At 51.7% G+C, this 24,330-nt stretch overlaps 1 protein-coding gene across 1 annotated transcript in view; it reads left to right on the top strand.

The window, feature by feature from the left end:
• GPR107 (G protein-coupled receptor 107) overlaps positions 1–23,630 on the top strand; it is a 36,559-nt gene extending 12,929 nt beyond the window's left edge. The window contains exons 5-17 of the mRNA XM_078877967.1: positions 200–380; positions 1,392–1,706; positions 4,527–4,634; positions 4,963–5,096; positions 6,001–6,076; positions 6,598–6,671; positions 7,101–7,218; positions 7,778–7,908; positions 9,186–9,229; positions 9,732–9,781; positions 10,198–10,281; positions 11,645–11,763; positions 14,396–23,630. Coding sequence (XP_078734093.1) covers positions 200–380; positions 1,392–1,706; positions 4,527–4,634; positions 4,963–5,096; positions 6,001–6,076; positions 6,598–6,671; positions 7,101–7,218; positions 7,778–7,908; positions 9,186–9,229; positions 9,732–9,781; positions 10,198–10,281; positions 11,645–11,763; positions 14,396–14,492 — 1,531 coding nt within the window. The 3' untranslated portion in view covers positions 14,493–23,630. The remainder of the gene's footprint in view (positions 1–199; positions 381–1,391; positions 1,707–4,526; positions 4,635–4,962; positions 5,097–6,000; positions 6,077–6,597; positions 6,672–7,100; positions 7,219–7,777; positions 7,909–9,185; positions 9,230–9,731; positions 9,782–10,197; positions 10,282–11,644; positions 11,764–14,395) is intronic.
• The last annotated feature ends 700 nt before the right edge of the window (positions 23,631–24,330 follow it).

The following is a 24,330-nucleotide window of genomic DNA, read 5'->3' as shown; positions in this document are numbered from 1 at the left end:
ACGTGGCCTCGAAGTGCGCCTGTCCTGGCACCGGCGCCGTGGTGGCGTCACCGTCACTTGGTGGCGAATGGTTTTGCCAACTCTCGTCGAGTTGCCGAATCGATCCGCTGCTCTTGGTTCTCGGGGGTTCCAAGCGGAGCGGCGGAAACCGACGTGCGTGCACCGCCCATTAAACGTTCCTTGGCGTTGCCCTCCGCAGCGTCGTCATCAAACTCCCGAGCAACCAGACGCTGGGCGACGCGCTGCGCGTCTTCGGCAACGTGAGCGAGTACAACCGGACGAGGCCGTCGGCCGCCGCCGTGAAGGTCGCGAGCCACGGAAAACCGAGCGACGGCGCTGCGGGGGCAGCGGCTGACACGGCTGCTGATGGCACGAAGGAGGTGTGTGTCTATTCGTGTGTCTGTGTGTGTATCTACGTGTGTCTGTGTGTGTGTATCTACGTGTGTCTGTGTGTGTGTATCTACGTGTGTCTGTGTGAATCTACGTGTGTCTGTGTGTGTGTATTTACGTGTGTCTGTGTGAATCTATGCGTGTCTGTGTGTGTGTGTATCTACGTGTGTCTGTGTGTGTGTCTGCGTGTGTCTGTGTGTGTATCACCGTGTGTCTGTGTGTGTGTCTACGTGTCTTTGCATATCTACGTGTGTCTGTGTGTGTATCATCGTGTGTCTGTGTGTCTATACGTGTGTCTGTGTGTGTATCTACGTGTGTCTGTGTGTGTGTCTGCGTGTGTCTGTGTGTGTATCTACGTGTGTCTGTGTGTTTATGAACCCGGCGACTGGAATTGGATTCCCGATCACGGCCAACACCTTTGACGATTATCTGAACCGGACCTGGGCCTCCCCTAGGTCGACTCAGCCTCAAATGAGTACCTGGTGCGGTGTGTAATCATTGCCACTGGGGAGACAAAGGTGGCCGAGTGTGGTGCTGGCCACCCACCCCCTCATGTGCCATGTCAGCCTTCACAGGTGGTACTCGCTAACATCTCACCACGGTGGTAAGATATTAACTACCTCGCCTGGTATGGAGGAGGTTATGGGTTTGATCCCAACCACGACGCCTGCTGTATATTTGGAGTTTGCATGTTCTGCCCGTGGTTCGCATGGAATTTTTCTCCAGATCCTCCGGTTTTTCCTTCCACATGTAGAATCAACGTGCATTTAGAGTATTTGGCTGCTGTAAATTTGCACGTGATAAGCCACTTCGTTGTGCTATCGTATATGGCCAGGTTGCTTTAAAAAGGATCGATTTAGCTCAGTGGGCCTTACCTGGTAAGATAAAGATGGTTCATAGTTTTAATAGTTGTACGGTTTCGTAGGTGCTCGCTAACAGCTCTTGCCCCAACAGTCTGTTAAGGCTATACGGGTTGTCTGTGTGTGTGCGCGCATCTCTAGGGTGGCGATGCCTCCGGTACGGAGAAGGATGTGTCTAAAGAGGAGGACCAGACAGTCGCCAAAGTGCCTTCCGACCCCAAGGATACCTCTCACGTTTCCAAACGGGACGCCGCTGAAGGTGGCAAGGATGCAGCGGAAGATGCCGCCGCTGCCAAGGACGCTCCCAAGGAGGCTCCCAAGGAGGCTCCCAAGGACGATAAGAAGGAGGAGGAGGAGGAGGAGAAAAAAGAATCTCAACCGGCTGTGCCCGGCAACCCCGCAGTGCAGCTGCTGCCACTCCGGTTCAACAAAACCGACGGGACCTACGCCATGGAGGCAAGGCCACGCCTGCTGCTCGTCCACTCGTGCTGTTTGTCCGTGGCGAAGTGTGTGTGTGTGTGTGTAGCCGTGTGCGTGTCTGTGTCTAGCCGTGTATGTGTGTCAGCGAGCCTCCTGTCGGCGAGCCTTCGACACTTCACGTGGCCTCAAAGTGCACCTGGCCCGGCATAGGCGCTGTGGTGACGTCACCATCACTTAGTGGTGAATGGCGGGTAAAACTACGTGGCCGGGAGTCGGAGCCTTTCCCTGTACACCTTGGGGTGCGACAAGGATGTCCTCTGGCTCCTACATTATTTAACATCTATTTCGACTGCGTAGTTCGTGAAGCCTTCAATAGCTGTACCGGGGGAATTACCATTTGGTACAGATATAATGGGAGGCTGATCGACGCCCGGGTGCGATCAAGGGATGGCTCCCTATTGGTCAACCACGTTATGTATGCCGATGATTTGGTAATAGCTGCTCATTCAGAAGAGGAGTTGGAGACGCTGCTGCTGAGACTGGAGCGTGCCACTAAGAGGTGGGGCCTTACCATCAGCCCCACCAAAGCTAAGCACCTGCCTGGGTATTTTGTACCATCGGGCACTCCACCCCCACAACTCCCAATCGGTGATGGGGCAGTTGTGGAGAGAGTAGAGAGTTTCCCATACCTGGGCAGTGTGCTCATGACCGGCTCCAGTTTATCAGCAGAGGTCTCACTCCGAATCAGTCGAGCGGCAATATCTTTTCATCGGTTGCGTAACGCTGTGTGGAAGCTACCTGGTCTGTCGCTCCGCACGAAGCTTCAGGTCTTCTCGGCCACGGTCATTCCCTCCCTTCTCTACGCTTGCGAAACGTGGACCCCCCTAGTGGAGCATCTTCGCCGGTTGGAAACATTTAGGCTGGCCTGCCTACGATCCATCCTGGGTTTAACCAGGCTGGATTGTGTGAGGAGCTCACAAGTCCTTGAAAGATCTGGGCAAAGTCCCATCAGTGAGCTCCTCCGGCAGGCAAGGCTGCGTTGGCTGGGTCATGTAGCCCGCATGCCCAGCCACCGCATGCCTAAACAGCTTCTGTTCGGCCGGATCGAGGGGGCTAAACGGGCGCGGCACGGGCTAGAGAAGAGATGGAGTGATGTGGTACAGGAGGACGTGGAGCTGAGTGGACTTGCCGATGACTGGTACCAGCGGTGTCAAGATCGGCCTCAGTGGAGGAGGCTCGTGAAGGACGCTACTGGGCAGTTGGAGGCAGTCGCCCTCCAACAACAACGGAGGGCGGAGGAGCGACGCTCACAACAACGAGCGGAGCGCCGGGTGGCTAAAGCACAGCAAGTTGGCACAGTAGGGGGCACAGGTGGTGCATCAGCCAGTCATCTCAGTCATCTCGGTCATCTCGGTCAGTCGACCCGTGGCACCTGGGTCTGCCCCGTGGCCTCCTGCCAGCGGGCGTTCGACACTTCACGTGGCCTCAGGGTGCACATGGCCTGGCACAAGCGTCGTGGTGACGTCACCGCCACTTAGTGGCGAATGGCGGTTGTTGTTGTTGTTGTTTGTTGGGAGTGGTAGTGTCGCGGTTAGCGGTCTGCCCTTTGAACCTGGCGACCCGAGTTCGATTCTCACTCAGTGACAATTATCTAAACTGGTCCTGAGCCTTCCCCGAGGTCAACTCGGCCTCAAATGAGGAGACAAAGGCGGCCTGGTGTGATGCTGGCCACCCACCCCCTCGTGTGCCGTGCTGGCATTCATAGGTGCTGCTACTCGCTAACAGCATTTGCCCCAAAAGTCTGATCTTTGTCTTTGCTGCTGCTTTAACGGAAACGTGCGGTGTTTGTGTCACCGGTTGGGTCCACTGCGCTATTGCCATGTTCACGCGTTATAATTATCAAACGTTCTATCCTGTCATGATCGGCCATTGTCTATCCGCTGCTGGATGAACGCCTCGCTACCGCCGTCACTTTGCAGTTCAGTGCCGCTACCATCCCTCTCACTGTCATGCGGGAACTAATCTCCACGCTCCTGTCTCCACGGGGTGGGGGGCGGGTCGTTTTGTCTCCCTGCAACTGCGTTCATCCGTAGACACTGAACGCACCCTCCGATTTCCCACACCTCTGATTGGCACCGTTGGCTACGTATGCTGCGAAAGAAGCTCAACATACGTACGTTACATCTACGTGCCGCACTATAGCGTTGGTCACGTGTGGCGTTTGAAAGCAGTCGTGTAACTGACTGCTAGGTTGTGTGGGTGGACAGCACAGGGCAGTGCAGCCATATCCATTGTTGTACCATACTATTGCGCTCCCGCATCCATCTATGCTTATACCGGCCTTCACGAAGCAACGCGTACAAGTATGGTCAAATAGACTCTGACCCGCATGGTCTCGGGAGGCCCGCATCCAGCAGCGGATTGACAAAAAAATGACTGGACATGTTGTTAATCTGGTGGTCGTTCATATTTAACTATTTAGTACATTCGGCGTTTTGCGCCACTGTTGCGTTACTCAAGGCGCCGTGTGCCATGGCATCGCGGCACGGCGAGATTGTGCGGCTTGGGATCCCCAACTGAGGTCATTTGCGGTGTAATTTTTCAAAATTTCTTGGCAAGTAATGCCGGCGCACACGACGGTGGGCCTGCTCGTTCCAAATATGGTGCCGTAGAACGGAGTATTTTGACGTCAATGTGCGTCCCACAGTATTGACCAGGGCGGGCTGCCGGATTCTGGAACCTTCCGCGGCACGGTTGGCGCACGTGCCGCCACCACCCGGCGGAAACCTCCGCCTGTCTGCGCTGATCGTTTGGTGACTCGCAGCCTCTCTCTCGCCGTCTCTCCTCTCGCCGCAGTTCGTCGTGGAGATGGCGGGCGCCAGCGCGGCCGGCCTCTACACGTTCTTCTTCCACAACTGCGACAACGGCAAGCGCGACTCGCGCTTCGCCCCCTTCACCATGGAGGTGCAGTACCCCCACCGTCCCCCCCATCCCCCCCACCCCCCCGGGCCTTCGCAGGTGCTGCTCGCTAACAGCACTTGCTCCGACAGTCTGTCCAGAATATATGGGGGTGGGGGGAGGAGGCATTTTTGTCTTGGTGATAATATCACCGCCCGTGGTCGGGACGCCTTGGGTCCTGAGGGGAGCCTCTTAAGAAGATGCGGAGTGGGGGGGGGCCCTCAAGGAGACGCGGAGTGTCCGTCTGTTCTCTGCGTGGGGCGGCGATAAGATCACGAGCTAGATGCCAACGTCTGCTGCTGGCCATCTCCGTGTCTGCCCCATGGTTCTACAGATCGAAATGGTGGAGTTCAACCTGGACAGCTACCTCTCTGTCGGAGAAATCCCGCTGCCTCGCCTCTACGTCGGCATGGCGGTCATCTTCTTCATCTCCGGCGTCGTCTGGGTGTCCGTCCTGCGGCGCCACAGGTGGGGACGAGGGGCTGTCGGGCGGCGGTGCGCGTGCGCAGACGCCACGTGACGACCAGCTCGCGAAACGTGATTTGGGATTGCGTCATCAGTACGACCAGGCTGAGACCATCATTGATTTTTTTTATTTGCCAAGTACAGTAAAACCTTGGATTGCGAGTAACTTGGTCTGCGAGTGTTTTGCAAGACGAGAAAATTTTTTAAATAAATATTAATTTGATAAGCGAGCGAGGTCTTGCTATACGAGTAGTACGTGTTTACGCCTTGTCTGCCGAGCGTCACGTGATCACAACTGATACACGAGTGCTGGATAATGGATGTGCAGCGTTGTGGGATGCAATTGCATGAATGACGCTATATGAACTGAGAACCCGGAGGAAACCCATGCAGACCAGGGGGGAAGGATATACAAACTCCACACACGACAAAGATTTCCTACCTCCTGTTTAGCGTTATCAGACCGTTGGGGCAAGTGCTGTTAGTGAGCATCGCCTATCAAGGCCGGCACGGCACATGGGGCGGTGGGGTGGCTAGCACCACGTCCGGCCGTCGTTGTCGCCACTCGGGAGATGTTTACACACCCCGCCGGGTAGTCATTTGAGGCTGAGTCGACCTAGGGGAGGCCCAGGACTGGTTCAGATAATCGTCACTGGTGTTGGTGGCCGTGAGCGGGAATCGAAGTCGGGTTGCCGGGTTCGTAGCATGATGCTCCACTACCGCTCCCCACTCTCACACAGAACAGGGTGGGGGAATTTTTTTACAAATTCCACACGGAAAGTCGCCAGAGTTGGGAATCGAACCCAGGCCCCTTCTCTGACGTGAGGCGCGAGCGATGCCACCACCACCCCCACCACCACCACCCTGTCGTCCGAGTGAATGTGTTGTGTTCTTTTGTTCCTTGCAGGGCCAACGTGTTCAAGATCCACTGGCTGATGACGACGCTCGTCTTTACAAAAGCCCTGTCGCTCCTCTTCCACGCAGTGAGTGGCATCATCATTTTATTAAATACTCTTTTTTTCTTGAGCAGTAGCAATCGTACACCGGTTTTGCATTGAGGTAGCAGAACATAATGTTCATTTTATTTGCATACGTTGAAGATTCTTCCCGTTTTTATAAAAAATGCAGTTGTTTTTTCAGCAGCCCGCGGGTATTGGTGTGCTGTGATGTACGCATTGTTTTCATGGAAATCGAGTCGTCTGTGATTGCATGGAATTCATCACGTGTCACTAATTTCGCTGTGTCCTAAGTTAACGTATGAAAAAAAAACATAGCCGTCAAGGACGTGTGAATGTTTATCCTGGTCATGAGTACAATAGTTTATCTTGGAAGTGCGAAAAAACATTTTATCCGTCGTAGACATTTCACAAGGATCGAATATTCTTTTTTTTTGCATCTCATAAACGGCGCTTAAACTTTGAGAAGCGAACCGCAAACTTGGCAGTGGTCGTCCTCGAGAAGGGGCGCGACGAATTGTAACGGCGTCCTGTCGCTCGCCTTTCAGATCGACTACCACTTCATCTCCACCCAAGGACGTCCCATCGAGGGCTGGGCCGTGGTCTACTACATCACGCACTTGTGAGTAAAGTGTACAGCTGGCCTGCCTGTCGCAAACACCGGCGTTGTCCCTGCTTATCCCAATCCATCTCTGGCCACGTCATGTTTTGTCTTGGGGCTCCGCTGTGGCGATGTGATGTTACTTCCCCCGCCCACTACGCGGGATCTCGTAGGTTCAATCCCTGCCCCCTGACGATGCCTGTTGTATATCTGGAGTCCCCGTGTTTTCTCTCTCCCTGTGGTGGTCGCGTGGATTGCCTTCCGGGTTCCACGGGCTGTTCCCCTCCTCCACGTTTACAAATACGCGCTTACATCATTTGGCTGTCACCATAAATCATTCTCACGTGTGATGATGATGAAATCAGCCACTCCGATGGACTGTCATCGCGTTGTGGCCGTCCTGTCTAACCGCGTGCCCGGTTGCTCGTGCCAACGACAACCACAACGCAGGCTCAAGGGGGCCCTGCTGTTCATCACGATCGTGCTGGTGGGCACTGGCTGGACCTTTATCAAGCACATCCTCTCCGACAAGGACAAGAAGCTCTTCATGGTCGTCATTCCTCTGCAGGTAACCACGTGTGCTGCCTGCCCCCCACCCCGTCGTGTGGAGCGCCCTCCCGTCGCTCGCCCCCCCTATAGTCTGGAACTCCCTCCCCACTCGCCTCCCTTCCCAGCCATCTGTTTTGTTTGATTTCTCCACCGAGTTTGATTTCCCGCCCACGGCCACCGACAACACCGGTGACGATTATCTGAACCGGTCCTGGGCCCTCCTCTAGGTCGACTCCGCGTCATATTGCTACCTGCTGCGCAGAGGTCGCAAACGGGTTTTGATTCCTTACCCGTACCCGGCCGCACCAGGGTCGCAAACGGGTACCCGTACCCTTACCCGGCCAGGCACGGGTATCGGGTAGGGTACGGGTATCGGGTACCCGGTTGCGACCTCTGCTGCTGCGGTGTGCAGTGAACATTTGCCAATGGGAGAGACAAAGGCGGCCGGGCGCCGTGTTGGCCACCCACCCCCGTCGTGTGCCTTGCGGGCCTTCATAGGTGCCACTCGCTAACAGCACTTGCTCCTACGCTCTGTTAAGGCTACACGGTGGGGGGGGGATCTTTGTTTGTCTGAATAGGTGCTCGCAAACGTGGCTTACATCGTGCTGGAGTCGTCGGAGCAGGGCTCCAGCGACTACGGGCTGTGGAAGGAGCTGCTGTTCCTCGTCGATCTGCTCTGCTGCGGGGCCATCCTGTTCCCCGTCATCTGGTGACAGCGCAGCACGCACACGCCATCCTCCACGCACGCGCCACGCCTGGCTCCACGCACGCGCCACGCACACGCACACGCCATGCGCGCCACGCACACGCCACGCACACGCCACGCACACGCCATGCGCGCAACGCACGCCACTCACACGCCATGCACGCCACGCCATGCACCACACATGCACCACGCACACACACACCACACAAGTGCACACATGGGCGACGGTGACAGCCATGCCACACATGGCAACCTCTAATCGTCCGGCGCTGTGGAGGCGGCGATGGTTGGTGGATCACACAAAGATGTTGTGTAAACTACTTCTTTCCCGTGGGCGGTCAGGGAGGTGTGTGACGTACCATGGCTCGCCAGGGGAAAGAAGTGTAACAAAAAATTGGACTTCCACTTGCTCCTTCTACGTGGGATAGTGTTTCCCCTTTGCACGCGTGGGTTTTTACTGGGTGCTCCTTTCCACAACGCACTCTCCTGCCTCTTCCCTCTCATCTCACTCTACTCCCCTCCATGCACTCGCCTACCTCTTCCCTCTCATCTCACTCTACTCCCCTCCACGCACTCTCCTGCCTCTCCCCTCTCATCTCACTCTACTCCCCTCCACGCACTCTCCTGCTTCTCCCCTCTCATCTCACTCTACTCCCCTCCATGCACTCGCCTACCTCTTCCCTCTCATCTCACTCTACTCCCCTCCACGCACTCTCCTGCCTCTCCCCTCTCATCTCACTCTACTCCCCTCCACGCACTCTCCTACTTCTCCCCTCTCATCTCACTCTACTCCCCTCCACGCACTCTCCTACCTCTCCCCTCTCATCTCACTCTACTCCCCTCCACGCACTCTCCTACTTCTCCCCTCTCATCTCACTCTACTCCCCTCCACGCACTCTCCTACCTCTCCCCTCTTATCTCACTCTACTCCCCTCCACGCACTCTCCTACCTCTCCCCTCTCATCTCACTCTACTCCCCTCCACACACTCTCCTACCTCTCCCCTCTTATCTCACTCTACTCTCCTCCACGCACTCTCCTACCTCTTCCCTCTCATCTCACTCTACTCCCCTCCACGCACTCTCCTACCTCTCCCCTCTCATCTCACTCTACTCCCCTCCACGCACTCTCCTACCTTTCCCCTTTCATCTCGCTCTGCTCCCCCCTCTGCTCGAGATATCCAGGGCCTTCTGTTGAAGCCTTTATTGGTTTTTTTGTGACTGCTGCTGATGATGTAAAACGTCCTCAACCCTAACTCTCTCACCCCTGCTCTTCTCACAGGTCCATCCGACATCTGCAGGAGTCCTCCAACACTGACGGGAAGGGTGAGTGGCTCACGCAAATATAAAAAAAAAAATTCCCCCCTTATAGTGTTCAACAGGCTGCAGGGGCAAGTGCCAAATTGTGAGCGCCTATGAAGGCCGGCACGCTGCAGCCTGACGTTTGAAAAATGGTTCGCAGTTGGGTGGAATTAATAAAACACGGGCGTGTATTTTGACATTTCCTCATTGTGTGAATGCTTTCCCCTGGCAGGATATGAAGGAGGGGTAAAAGTTCACGCCGTTCATTATGCGTAGGAAGTAGTTTTTTTGGAAGGACGTTTCATTTTTTATATCTGTCCTCGCAAAATGTGCGGAAAGTTCCGTCGTCAAATAAAACGGGTGGATTGCAAACCCAGCGTTACCGTGCTAATGGCACCTCCGATTTAGCACGGGTTAGCTACGTGAGGTGCGAAAGAAGTTTAACATGAGTTACGCGGCTGGGGCAGTAGCACATCTTCCGTATTGACTGTTGAGGTGCACTTGTGCTTCACCTGTTTGTGTGCAGCGGCCATAAGTCTTGAAAAACTGAAACTCTTCCGGCATTATTACGTTCTGGTAAGTCTCTTTTACCTATGCCTGGCTTTCACAACCAATGCTTTTTTTTTTACTTATAATTAAGTTTATTTTGGGTTAGATCACTGTGTGTAGGTATTCTGTAAACCGGTTTTTAATTATTATTATTACTATAACCCTCCAATGCCCGACAGAGTCAGGCCAATCACATCAAGTCGTCGTCGCCGACGTGGGCGAATGCGCCGATTGGTTTGGTTTTGCGCGCAAAATTGGAAGAATTTAATTTTGGCTATTTTGTGTTCCTGGCCGAGGCGCTTTCAAGTTAGACGCGCACGACAATAAACTGCTTTGTTCGCACGCACGCCGGTTGTGAACCACGTGAAGAACAACGCTTCTGCAGTGAGGCCGCGCTCTTGTGTGCGTTCTCTCACCTCGCATTGCGCTGCTGCCCTCTCCAGATCATCTGCTACATCTATTTCACACGCATCATCGCCATCATGGTCAAGATCACCATTCCCTTCCAGTGGCAGTGGCTCTACCAGGTGAGATGGATTTGCTTGGAATGTGTCGTTCCGCCAACGGCCGACTTCGCCCCGTAACGTTCTCGACCTCGCTTGATGTCCCCGATGACGATCGGGTTTTTCGTTTTGTAGAAAGCAGCGTCGTCGTTCGTGCAGATTGCATGCCTCTCAGTCGCGGAGGAACCACAGATAAGCAGGCAAGGCAGCGGTTGCCCAAGCTCTGCAGTCCTCTATATATCAAGATGTGTTCAGCCAATTAATGAGCCTTTAATACACGTGGAAGGAAACCGGAGCAGCCACAGTAGACCCACACGTGCAAGGGGGAAACACTCTATCCCACACGGACGGAACAGGTGATATTAGTCGGCAACTTTGCTGTACCGCCTTCTCCTGGCAGAGCCACGGTACGGCTCCTCCTAGACTCCCACCCACGGCAAATGGAGTTTCGCTCAACGTCCGTGCGGTGAATTCGGTTTTCTCCCACATGTAAGCACTCTTTCATTGGTCGATAACACCTTGATATATAGAGAGGACCGCAAAGCTTGGGCGATTGTTGGCTCCAGCTCGCTGCTTGGACGCCTTCCCGCTTGTCCGTGGTTGCTCGCGCCTCTTGATTGTAAACTAAACTTTAAACTAAACTCTTTGAAGTGACCTGGCCACAAATGAGACCTCAACGGAGTGGCTTATCGTGTGGAGATTTATAGCAGCAGCCAAATACTTAAACGCGCGACGTTGATTCTAAATGTGGAGGGGAAAAACTGGAGGGTCCGGAGAAAAATCCACGCGACTACGGGGAGAGAGACGTGCAAACTCCAAATATGCAGCAGGCATCAGGATCGAACCCACAACCTCCTGTATACAAGGCGAGGTAGTTAACATCTCCTAGCCACCGTGGCACCCCTAAATCATCGTGATCGACACAAGCGCTGCGAATGTGCGCGAGTCTGTCAAGATCCTCCGAGTTGAAACACGTCAAAAACGAGACCAAAAAACTAAACCAAGATCCGATTCTGAAAACCCAAATTGCAACCGCACACACTGCCGATTCGTCGGATCGCATGTTGGGGGAAGGGGGGTGGTGAAGTTCTAGATTTGAAGTTTTCGTGACTGCAAGGGTCCATACTCTTTGTTTTTTTCGGTAAAGTCACGTAGGTAAAAAATAAAATAAATTAAGTCACGACGTTTCGGAGGCAACACAAGCTTCCGTCTTCAGGTGGCACCGTCACAGCAAAATTGCTGTATCAAGGTTTTGTGTTGCCTCCAAAACGTCGTGATTTCATTTATTTAAAAAAAAATTTTACTACGTGACTACCGAAAAGACCAAAGAGTATGGTTGTGAAGTGTTAACATTTTTACCGACGATGTCTCTGCCCTCATCTCCCAGCTGATGGAAGAGGCCGCCACGCTGGTGTTCTTCGTGGTGACCGGGTACCGGTTCCGCCCGGCATCGGACAACCCCTACCTCCGCCTGCCCACGGACGAGGACTCTGACAGTGATGAAGTGTACGTCCCGCGCCCCTCTTTCGTTCCTGTCTCGTCCTGTTTGACATTCATGTAGAGAACGCCTCAGCCCAAGGTGCTTTCCATAACAGGGTTTAAAAGCGATAACAAGGACAGAGCGAGTTTAACACGTAGGCTTTCGCGACCAATATCATCCATAATAGTTTTTTTTTGGGGTTAGATCGCTTAAATATGAATATATTATATCATTTTGATTTGAAGCTTTCATGATGGCAGGGATTCATATTCTTGGTTCTTTCGGTAAAGTCACGTAGAAGATAAATTATAAAATTATAAGACAATCAAATTCTCAGGACGTTTCGACTGATTGCTCGTGTTGCAGTCGAAACGTCGTGAGAATTTTGTTTTATAATTTTATTATTTCGCTTCTACGTGACTTTACCAAAAGAACCAAGAATATATATTATATAATGTAAACATATGTACGCGATTTACGCCGAAATACCTATATTATGGAAGAACAGAGTGATTTGGATGGCAGGGGGCGTGCATCGGCTCGAGGAATGAGCGGCCGCAACAGAAGGCACACGTGGTCATGAAAGGGCTCTCTGTGGACATTGTTGAGTCTATGGGCAGTGCGCAGTCTTAGTGCTGCAGTGTTGAGTTTATTGGTGGCAGTGCTGAGTCTATGGTGCATTAGTGAGTCTATGGGCAGTGCAGAGTCTTAGTGCTGCAGTGTTGAGTTTATTGGTGGCAGTGCTGAGTCTATGGTGCATTAGTGAGTCTATGGGCAGTGCAGAGTCTTAGTGCTGCAGTGTTGAGTTTATGGTGCAGTGCTGAGTCTATGGTGCATTAGTGAGTCTATGGGCAGTGCAGAGTCTTAGTGCTGCAGTGTTGAGTTTATGGTGCATTCCTGAGTCTATGGGCAGTGCTGAGTCTATGGGCAGTGCGGAGTCCTAGTGCTGCAGTGTTGAGTTTATGGGTGGCAGTGCTGAGTCTATGGGCAGTGTTAAGCCAATGGGCTGCAGTGTTGAGTCTATGGTGCATTAGTGAGTCTATGGGCAGTGCGAAGTCTTAGTGCTGCAGTGTTGAGTTTATGGGTGGCAGTGCTGAGTCTATGGGCAGTGTTAAGTCAATGGGCTGCAGTGTTGAGTCTATGGGTGGCAGTGTTGAGTCTATGAAGCATTAGTGAGTCTATGGTGCAGTGCTGAGTCTATGGACAGTGTTGAGTCTATGGGCAGTGCTGAGTCTATTGTGCAGTGCTGAGTCTATGTGCAGTGTTGAGTCTATGGGCAGTTTTGAGTCTATGGTGCAGTGCTGAGTCTATGGTGCAGTGCTGAGTCTATGGAACAGTGTTGAGTCTATGGTGCAGTGCTGAGTCTATGGGCAGTGCTGAGTCTATGGTGCAGTGCTGAGTCTATGGTGCAGTGCTGAGTCTATGGTGCAGTGCTGAGTCTATGGTGCAGTGCTGAGTCTATGGTGCAGTGCTGAGTCTATGGTGCAATGCTGAGTCTATGGTGCAGTGCTGAGTCTATGGTGCAGTGCTGAGTCTATGGTGCAGTGCTGAGTCTACGGGCAGTCGTTGTTCTGCCCCCGTTCAAATCCAGGTTCCAAGGCCTTTATTTTTCTTTCTCCTCCCTACGACTGACTTCCTGTCTCTCTAGCACAGGGGTCGGAAACTCGCGTATCCAGAGCTGTATGTGGGGCGGCCCTTTAATGCCCTGTGGCCTGAGCGTTATTGTTGAAGGACCACTGTCCCGTATTCACTTGCGTTGCTGTTCTCAAAATGTTGAGGTTTTTTTTTTATACCGAATTCATTCCTGTCAACCCCTTATCAGTGCCCTACCTTATTACAGACAAATTCAGACCTTATTCGTTACTCCGTGCTCTTATAGATCTCTACGTTCATCCTGCAAAGTCCCATCACAAGGGCGAAACACATGCAAATAGACAAAAACATTTTTGTGCCCGTATTGAAACGGCTGTACACCCCAAATGGACCTGAACTAAATTTCCCTGTAGGAGAATACGGGGTAAACCGTATGGGTTGACAGGTATGTGAATTTGAAAGAAAAAAAACGGCTGCCCGAGCACAAACATGCCCCACCGTTTCTCCGCAGCGTTTTGAGTTCCACTGAATACAAAGCGCTCCGCAAATTCGTGTCACGTTGTTACTTTGATTATTTTGCTTGTGATGAATTTCCGTGCGACAAGTCGCTTTTGTTGAGCTATCATTTGTGGCCAGGTTGCTGCTGAATAATGAGTTTATTGCTTGGTGGGCTTTGCCTGGTACAATTGGGGGATGGTTCGGTTTAATTTGATGGCTTTTGGGTGATTTGTTTACCTCCCCTGTCATCTTGTCACCGCTGTCGTGTCTGTTGCACCGTCTGTTGTTGTGACGTTCTGACCCCGTGCGCTTAACTGGGACATCTGTGAAAAGAGCTTTCCCTTCTACGTGACTTTACCGAAAAAGAACCAAGAAGATGAATCCCTGTTGTCACGAAAGCTTTAAATCGAAATTTAAGAGCTTCATAGCTCATCGGATTCCTCCTACAGTATAAACAAATCTTTTGATTCTGAATCGCTTCACCGAATCCGTTCTCGCTGTGCACCCCTTCCCCCCCCCCCCATTTTGCTCCGCCCCCCCCCACCCCGCCCCCCCCCGCCCAAACAGGCTGACGGAGACGGGCGCCGGCCACAACCTCACCCGAGTGAACAAAGGCAATTCCGAAACGGGCGAGCAGCAGCGAGGAAGAAGGCCCATGGCGTGATTGTCGTGGGGGGGGGGGGGGTGGGGGGGGGGAGACGTCGTCACGGAGCGTCGTGGACCTTTACAGGAGTATTGTAGCGTCAGCGATATCCTCGTGACCATCATCATTATCATCATGACCATCATCATTATCATCATGACCATCATCATTATCATGACCATCATCATTATCATCACGACCATCATCATTATCATCATGACCATCATCATTATCATCATGACCATCATTACCATCACCTCCATCATCATCATCGTCGCCACCACCACCGCCGCCATCATCGTGGTTTTACTATTTTTACCCACCTCTTTCGTTCCTTTCAGCCCTCTGTCTTGCCATCCATGCCACGGTTTTGGCTTTGCCGTTCTCAGTATGAGGTGGTGCGGGGGGGGCACGGCGCGGCGGTAGAGGGGGGTTGCCGTGATGCGAGTCCCACGTTCACGGAATCCTCTACGCCAAGCGGCACGCTGCTTTTTAGACGGCGAAGGTAAATGGACCCTACGGGGAGGAGTCTGGGCGGAAGCAACCGGCAAACGTCCCCTCGCGTCGCCGACGGTAGCCCGTCGCTCGCGCACCGTCGTCCGCTCCGCGCCCTCCTGTGCTTCCCGTCACCGCCGCTACTCGTCACACCCCCCCCCCCCCTCGAGCCCGACCTCCAGATCCCCTTTCCCTATCGCCCAGACGCGGCCGCTTCGGGAACGCGTCGGCGGGTGACGTTGGAGAGCAGCAGCAGCTGTCGTCGCTGCTGCTCTAACGAGTGCTGTGTCCCTCCGTTATTCGCGGCGAGGGATACGTTCCGGAGATGCTCGCGAAGAGGAAATGTCGCGGCTAACGACACTTGCTGCCGAAAACCTGTCTTTGTTATGAGTTGGCGTCCGAGAAGTTCTCTCTCCCTCTATCGCACTCATCACTTTATCGCTCATCACTTTATCGCTCATCACTTTATCGCTCATCACTTTATCGCTCATCACATTCACTCTCATCACATTCACTCTCATCACTTTCTCACCACTTCCTCTTTCATCACTTTACCTCTCATCACTTTCATTATCTCTCTCGATGCAGTAGTCGCGCAGAGTTCCCGAGGCGATTCACGGATAGCCAACTTCGCGGATCGCCAAAGGTCGTGAATAACGAGAGTATCGCTCGCTGGCCCCTTGGTGGAAAAAATTAGACTGGCCAGGTGTTGGTCAGCTTTGTGGTTAGAGGTCTACGTTACGGACGCATTCAATCGGTCTGGTCACGTGGTCACAAACGATGGGGGGTGGGGAGTGGTGGGGAGGGGGGGCTTTGGTGTACGAGGTCCGGATCATTTTGCGGTGGGGTGTGGTGTAGTCGAGTTCATAGTGACCTGGCATGGATGGTAAACTCGTAGGGAAGGGGGGAAGGTAGTCGCCTACCCCTTCAGACTACCGGTGTATAGTGTGCTGTACAAAATATTTGTGAATGTAATTATAGTATTATAATGAAAGAGAATAAAATAAGTATAGATAACCGTCAGATGGTTTCTTTATTATATACGTTAAAAAAACATACTCACGTGATTTTTTTTTTTATTTTGCATTGAAATTGGTTCTGGGTCTGGAAAAAAAAAAATCTCCCGTCGGAACTGTCACAGGCGAGAGTTCGTCCGCACGCAGACGACACGGGCGCGGGTGGTGGATGCTTTCATACAGCAGTGGATCCGCAGATTTTAAATTATTGTTAACTGCGTTTACTTCCATTACATATTTACGCACACCGGGCACGGCAACGGTGTAGTCAATTCGTCAGTATCAATCCTCAAGTTCGATATCGATCAAGCCCTCTCCGCTGCGTCCGTGTTATAATCAATTATTTAACACGTTGCATACGGGTTCGTTACTTACAGTTTGTTGAAACGTTGTGGGGTTAATCTTTAGCAAATAAGAAGACGAGAACTTGACTCAAATTAGATGGAGAAAGTAGTGGAGACCAAAGCCATTTCGAGTTGAATGATAGCCTCCCTCCCTCCAGATCATCGTGACAAATCGCATCTCTGCTAAATATTCCCACCGTTGTGTACAGCGTCTTGAGATGCAGTCGCGTTTATACCGCTTTGGAAATCCACATTGGATTATACAGACTCGCGGAGATGGCTATGAATCGCCGCCACTGTTAAATAAATAAATATACCCGATCTCTCTGTACAGCTGCTTGAGGTGCGACCCCACGTGTACACAGGATAATTCCGCGCGTTATTGTCCCGCGGTGGGGCTGTGAATCGTTTCGTGCCCAACGTTCACTCGCTCACTGCGGTGTTGCTGTGCATGCGACGTAGGCAGATGCAACTCGTTATTTGTAAGGACGGAGCCCTCTGTCTTTACGTTGTTTCAGACAAACATTGAATGCGTGGTTAAATTTCGATTTAAAGCTTTCGTGACTGCAGGGATTCATCTTCTTGGTTCTTTCGGTAAAGTCACGTAGAAGGGAAATAATAAAATAATAAAAATAAAACATTAAATAATTCTCACGACGTTTCGGCCACAATGCAAGCATCCGTCCTCAGGTGAAGACCAGGTCTGTTGTGGCCGAAACATCGTGATAATTATTTTATTATGTTTTTTATTATTATTTTATTATTTCCCTTCTATGTGACTTTACCGAAAGAACCAAGAAGATTGAATGCATGATGTCACATCCCGCGCGCCGCGGCTACCATCCATGGAGCTGCTTACCGGTGACGCACGTTGAACTTCCGCTTTGTACGTGGCCAACCGTGCTAATCGGAGGTCTGGGTGCGGGGAAGGGATGGACAACAAACTAAACACAACAAGGTTACCGGCATCACAAGCCGACCGGGAGAATGCGGTCCCACGCCCGCCCGTGTCGCCCCTCTCCTCGCCTCCCGTGTGTCGCCCGCTCTGCCGGGAGGCCTCGACATTGGCCTAGCTTCTATCACTTGACGGAACAACGCCTGTGTACGAGGAGACAGGAATGTTTCTGTCGCAAACGCGTGAGGGGACTCCCCCCCAACTCCCAACTTTGCTGCGCACTATTCGCCGTTACGGACGCCGCGGTGCGAACACCCAAAGAGAGGAGCAAATTCAATTTGACGCGAACGTTGAGGGAAGGTTTTCAGAGACGCCGCTGGAGGGTTGTGACGATCCGCTGCCCTCCCCCCACCCCCCCGTGCGCTCCGGACATCGTCGCGGGGACCTACTCTCGGAACCCTCGGATCCGGTTCACTCCACTCTGTAAACCTTTGGATGAAAATCCGCAGCGATTGATGGTTGCGGTTTCTCTCTCCCTTGTACGATAAAATCGTCGATTTGGCCGTCAAGTGTAATCGCCGCCGTTTTAAGGACGCGAAAATTGTACAGAGCGTTTACCGTTATTGACTCTCCGGGAGGGCTCCGACAAATGTGACACTGCCGCTTGCCCGTTGTTGCTGATGGGGGAGTCGAGTTTATTAGTTTTAAGTCTTCGAAACGGCTCGCAAAATCTGCGTCGTCAAATTTCGCGAAGCGCGCACGTCGACATTGCTGTAGACGCCCCAAGGCTTGGGCAAGACGGCGCGGATATATTACGGCAATCGGCGGCGGTGTTTAAATCCGCTTCCTAATTGACAAAAAAATGTAACTTGCGACGGTTGTTCATCATGGTGTAAATGACCATCGTCAATTTTGCTTTAATCGTTCGACACGTGTTTCCATTGTGAATTCCATGAGCATAACTAAAGGTACCCCTTTAGGCCACGGTATATATTTTGGGCCAAAGCTTTTGATGTGTACAGGTGTAAAAAACAAAAAAGTTAACGGTGTCGTTTGCAGTTTACAAACGCATTGCGATGACCCGCCGGGGCGCTTTCCACACCACGCGTGCGCCCTGGCGTGCGGGACATCCTGGACGTGTATAGGACGTGTCCCGGTGTGCGGAACACGTCCTGTACATGCGTGAGGGACATCCCGGGCGTGTACGGGACATCCCACACGTGTACGGGACACGTCCTGTACATGCGTGAGGAACGTGTCCCGGCATGCCGGACATCCTGGACATGTACAGGACGTGTCCCGGTGTGCGGGACACGTCCTGTACATGCGTGAGGGACGTCCCGGCGTGCGGGACATCCCGGGCGTGTCGGCGGCGGCGGCGTGTGACTGGTCACGTGCAACTCGGCCAGTCCCCCCCCCCCTCCTCTTTCCTCCTGTCTCTCTGCGGATGCGTGTGCATGAATAAAGTAACCCTGCATTTGGGTGCGTGCCCCTTGTTCTGCGGCCGTGTAACCGTTTTGATGGCAATTGTGATTTTTTTGTTCATTGTGTAAAAATCGGGATTATCATCCACAGGAAGGGACACCGAAAACCATCCAACTTTTGTTCCGCTGCTCACGGTTTAGATTCCCGCGGTGCGCATGCGCGTCGCCACGCGGCTATCCGACGTCACAGGCGCGGCGCCCGACGCTTCGCTCCACGTGCCGGGAGCCTCTTGGGTTTCCAGAAAGTAGTTCCCTGAAAAAGAGGCTCTCGGCACGTGGAGCGAAACGTCGGACGCCGTTTCCGAACAATGCCCAACTCCGCGTTCCGCCCACCGTCCGCGAGCGCAGCGCCTCTGTTCCCAAGCACGTTCGTACCTCCACTGCATTCGGTTTGATTCGAATCTTCAATAGGTACCGCTCGCAGAAGAGTCGCAGCAACCGAAGGTTCCGATCTCAAAGCGATTCGATTCCAGCAGGAGGAGCTCTCCCATTACACCCCGCATGCGTCTCTTGTCGCTGGCGTTTGCAAGCGCTATGCACCACGGTTGCCCCCCCCCAACCCCGTTGCTATGGCAATCGTCGCCGGAAGTTGTCACCGACAACTTTGGATACTTGTTACAGAAATACGTTTAGGATTCCTCTCAACTATTGTATTTCCCGGCGGGCCACGTAATGGACTTTGACGTGTGTTTACGGCGTTCCCACGTGACGCACGACGTCACGCGCCCAGACGTTGTGACGTCGTGCCCACATGACGCACGACCTGTTCACCTGAGGACGGCTGCTTGCGTTGTGGCAGAAACGTCGTGAGAATTATTTTATTATGTTTTATTTTTATTATTTTATTACTTCCCTTCTACGTGACTTTACCGAAAGAACCAAGAAGATGAATCCCTGCAGTCACGAAAGCTTTAAATCGACAGTTAAGTTTGTTGAAAAGTATGTTTGATGAAGAATAACTGGTTCTAGTGCAGCGCAAAACTTCGGAACGATTGGAGTTATCCAGGTTTTGAGCGGCTACAATCCTTCACGTAATGGAACACGGTGTGGAACATATTTCCAGCCGTGGGTTGCCCTGTGATATCCCGAGGGTATCGAGAGGGTCTGATTTTATTATTTAAACATGTAGTGGTGGGCTTTCACGACCAATATTATTCATAAAGGGTGCTTCAAAAAAATGTTAACACTTCTGAGAATTTGCAACCATACGATAAGAAATGTGCCTCTGGGCTCTGGAGACCACCTGGAGAAGATTCAAGGCACGCGTTGACAATGATGGCGAACAAGTGGAGATTCTTAGACTTTTTGAAGCTATAAACATTTTGTTATTATGTTAGCGTATTGTCCGTAATTTTTCCATTAAAAACCATAGTCCCGTACAAGTGTTAACATTTTTTGAAGCATCCTGTATAAATGTGTCGTTGACCCCCCACCACTCGACACAAAACGTGCCAGTTAGTTGCCAGCACACTGGTGTGTTGAAGTCGTAACCAATTTGGCACTTTTTGTTTACGTGACAAACCCGACTGGTTTGGATACGTCGGGTGGTGATGGCTTAACGACACATGTATTACTATTATGAGTCTACTTTTCTGTTCGGTGTGTGGGTGAAGTGTGAGATGAGGAAGTCCCACTCTTGGTTTGATTAACTCCCGTCTTTCCTCGCTGGTGGTGTTTGACCTTGGGTTTGTAACGCAATATTATTTTTAAATTATACTGTTAGATTAATATCGCTCGCGGCGTTAGCTTTGTGAAGCAAGAAAATTAATGGTTATTCGGGGGGGGGGTGTGGGGGGTTTAAAAACAAAAAAAAGTAAAATCGTGTGGATTATTATCAATTGTGCAAATGTGGGAAATTAAAACGTTTAACGGTGACATTCGGTGGGGCTGCGCTACGAACCCGGCGGCCAGAGTTCGGCTCCCGCTCACGGCCACCGGCAACAGAGCCAATTATCTGAATCGGTTCTGGGGCCTCCCCTAGGTCGACTCGGCCTCAAATTAGTACCTGGTGCGGCGTGTAATCATCGCCACCGGGGAGATAAAGGCGGCCGGGCTTGGTGCTGTCCACCCACCCCATCGGTGCTGCTCACGGCTACAGGGGTGGTGGGATTTCTGCATTTTGTTGTCCGCTGTATAAACTGGGCCGGCTGAACCTTGGCTCGGATCCGACATCACCAGAAAGGTTACGTGGCTATTGTGCTGTGCAGAGATACAATAAAATAATAAAAATAAAACGTAATAAAATACAATTCTCACGACGTTTCGGCCACAACGCAAGCAGCCGTCCTCAGGTGAAGAACAGGTCTGTCGGATTCCACAAGTAGTGACTAATCCCATATCAGCATTATTCATAAATATGCAAAATTACACTGTTGATATGCACATTCCTTTGTCAAGGTGCCCTTCTTCCCCTAACCCAGCTTAAATATACGCTGCGAAGCTTGGTGGTGTTCATTCAGACGCTGTCTTTCCGACAGACCTGTTCTTCACCTGAGGACGGCTGCTTGCGTTGTGGCCGAAACGTCGTGAGAATTGTATGTAATGTTTTATTTTTATTATTTTATTATTTCCCTTCTACGTGACTTTACCGAAAGAACCAAGAAGATGAATCCCTGCAGTCACGAAAGCTTTAAATCGAAAGATACAATAAAGTTTGAAAGTCCCCGTGACAGCGGATGTGCGTGGATGGCAACGTTCCTATCTTTTGTACTTGGCTGCGACAACGACTTTGCATTCCATCGCTACCACAACGCTCTATCATCACAACAACGCGTCGTTTATTGATGTATTTATATCATTGTTTTTGTTATGTTGACCAGAACCTAACCCCGTGGCTTAACCATCGCCCTCTTTCCCACCAGTATCTCGAATTCCGGCAGTACTTTACGAGCCTGGCTGCCAGATAAGGGCCAGTCGAGGCCAGTTCAGAGTTTCCGCTTCCTTAAATCGAGACCGCACCATAATATTCCTCTGGAGAGCCCCTGGGGGGAGGGGGGGGGTCTGACGGGCTGAAATAAATGACGAACTAACTGCACAGTCTGATGCTTCTGTTGGGAGGTGGGGAGACGGGATGATATTTCACTTCAGTCACCTGGTTTGCAGTGACACCGGCGCTTGTTTAATTATTTGCCCCTTTTTTTATTCGATTTTTCATTTGGTTTGGCGCGCACTTTTACATCCCCTTTTAGTGGGGATCGGATGATCGAACGCCCCTGGCCTTGTACGCTTCGGTCCTCGGTTTGTGGCTGCATCGTGCTCTCTCGGGTGCTGTTAGCTTGGCGAGCATCGTTGGGGGCAGGGGGGGACACACTCGTGAAAGTAATCGGAACGGTGACACCTAAGCGGCAAGCCCTCCCCGTTTAACGCGGTAGATGCGTTCCTGGAGAGTGCTGCGTTCAGCGAAAAACTGCAAAATTATACACCGATCAAGTTTGGCGAGATGCGATGAACGCACCGCGAGTTGAGAGGGTGGGACAAAGTAACTGTGGGTACGCGGCCGCGTTGCTGTGTCATTCCTTGTGCTGTATCACTCCCCAGCTCCGCAGAGCAGCCCAAGAAAGTCGTTCGCCATCGACTGCTCAAAAACCGCGTTATAACGGGGGTCACGTCCCGCGAATATTTTTCCCAAATGGAAGAGTCGTGTTGTTGTAGCGAAAAAACGCATTGTGGTGGGAACGCACCGCCGCGCGTTAAGCGATGACTTGGCGTGTAATGAAACTGACGATGCCGATAACCGTATCGCGATTGGGACCGACGCACGCAAGGGATTTATTCAGGGAATTACAAACAAAAAAACGTCGTATGCATTTCACGCGCATGGCGGCGGAGTTGCGTCAGAACGTGCAATTGGACAACGAAACACTGTACTTCACGGCAATTTCGTGGTTGAATTCGCGTTCGTTGATCAGATAAACAACACAATTTGACGCGACGCTAAGCCTTGATTATAAACACGCCATAACAAACACTGCGACGTGTGGCGTGTTACACACACGCGCACACGCACAGAGACGTGAGTACACTCGTGTATGCTCAAGGTCATTGGAGCAGCCACATCGAGTGTGCAGGCGGTGTAACTGCACACCGGTCCCTATGGGCCCTGGAGAGGCCCAGGGGCCAGGCTGTGATACATTGAAACAGCTGTGGAGGTGGAGGGACGGGTTGGTGTGCCCACCATTTAATGTGATGTGTTGCGCAAGTGAATCGGGCCCGTACCTTTAGCACGCTGGCAACCCACTGCTTTTCAGACCCTTCGACGTGGCATGTTCATTCCTCCGTTCCATTGTTTGTTCTAGATTTGAAGCTTTCGTGACTGCAAGGATTCATACTCTTAGTTCTTTCGGTAAAGTCACGTAGGTAAAAAATTAAATTAAAATTAATAAAAAATAAAATAAAAATCACGACGTTTCGGAGGCAACAGCTGCAGCAAATCTGGCTGTGACGGTCCCACCTGATGACGGAGACTTGTGTTGCCTCCGAAACGTCGTGATTTTTATTTTATTTTTAATTATTTTAATTTCATTTTTTACCTACGTGACTTTACCGAAAGAACTAAGAGTATGTTTGTTTGTTGTTGTTTACGGCGGTGGTGCGTCTCACCATTCCTCTACGTTCACCGCCCCGGTGCGTGCTGATGTGCCCGCGCCACGCGACACGTGCGCTCGTGTCTCGTTGCTGTGGGTTCGTCGTATCGACAGCGACCCGCTGGGGTGAAGAGTTCAAAGGGCACATTCAGATGGAGGACGATCTCCCTCCTCCCCCCGCCCCCCATTTTGGTGTTTAAGCACCAATGACGTCGTGGTTACGTTGGTATGGCACTTGATTTTTTTTTCGTGTTTGTTTGTTCGGTTGTTTGGTTGCTTTGTTGAAGTTCTGAAAGTTGCCACTGATGGCTTTCCGGACGCGCAATAAATAAAATATTTGCAACGCGGTCCGTGAGCGGTGTGTCTCTCGTTCCTCGCCGCTACCCTTTTCATAGTTGTCAACTCATACGGGTTACCCCGTATTCTTGTACAGGGAAATCGAGTTTCAGGTCCATACGGCGTACAGTCTATTTGTTTGTGTTTCTCCCTTGTGCTGCGACTTTGTAGGATGAACGTTGACATTTATAATGTGCACGGGGTGACCAATAAGGTCTGAATTTGTATGTAATAAGGCAGGCACTGATAAGGCGTTGACAGGTATTCAATTTTGTTATGTTTTTTTGTCAACTCGTGCAGTCTAGTTTGTCGTTGTGTTCGTCTGGCCAACGAAAGCAGTAAAAATGCATTTAGTCACACTCCTGAGTCAAATGATCTGGCGATGCTGCTGCATTGGCAGCGGTGCACATGCAACGGACAATAACATTATCTCAGCTGTGGCCGAAAAAGGAGGGGGGGGGCGAAATCGATAATAGTCGACGTTTTTGGTAATGGTCCTTTAACCTCTGTCTCGTCGCCGCTGCCACCGTGATCGACCATTGTCTCAAACTGCCTGTAACTTGTCATATAATCGTCTGGCCAGAAACATTGCCTGTTATATATTGTAAAGGCCATACAGTTGGTCATCGATTATCCGGCTGTTTCCAAAATTATTCGGAGGTCCCGGGCCGATCCGACGAAACGGCTCCAAATGCGATCGGCACCT

This window comes from Lampetra fluviatilis, chromosome 49, assembly GCF_964198595.1.
Source record: "Lampetra fluviatilis chromosome 49, kcLamFluv1.1, whole genome shotgun sequence".
NCBI lineage: Eukaryota > Metazoa > Chordata > Hyperoartia > Petromyzontiformes > Petromyzontidae > Lampetra > Lampetra fluviatilis.
This window is presented reverse-complemented; position numbering and strand designations above follow the sequence as displayed.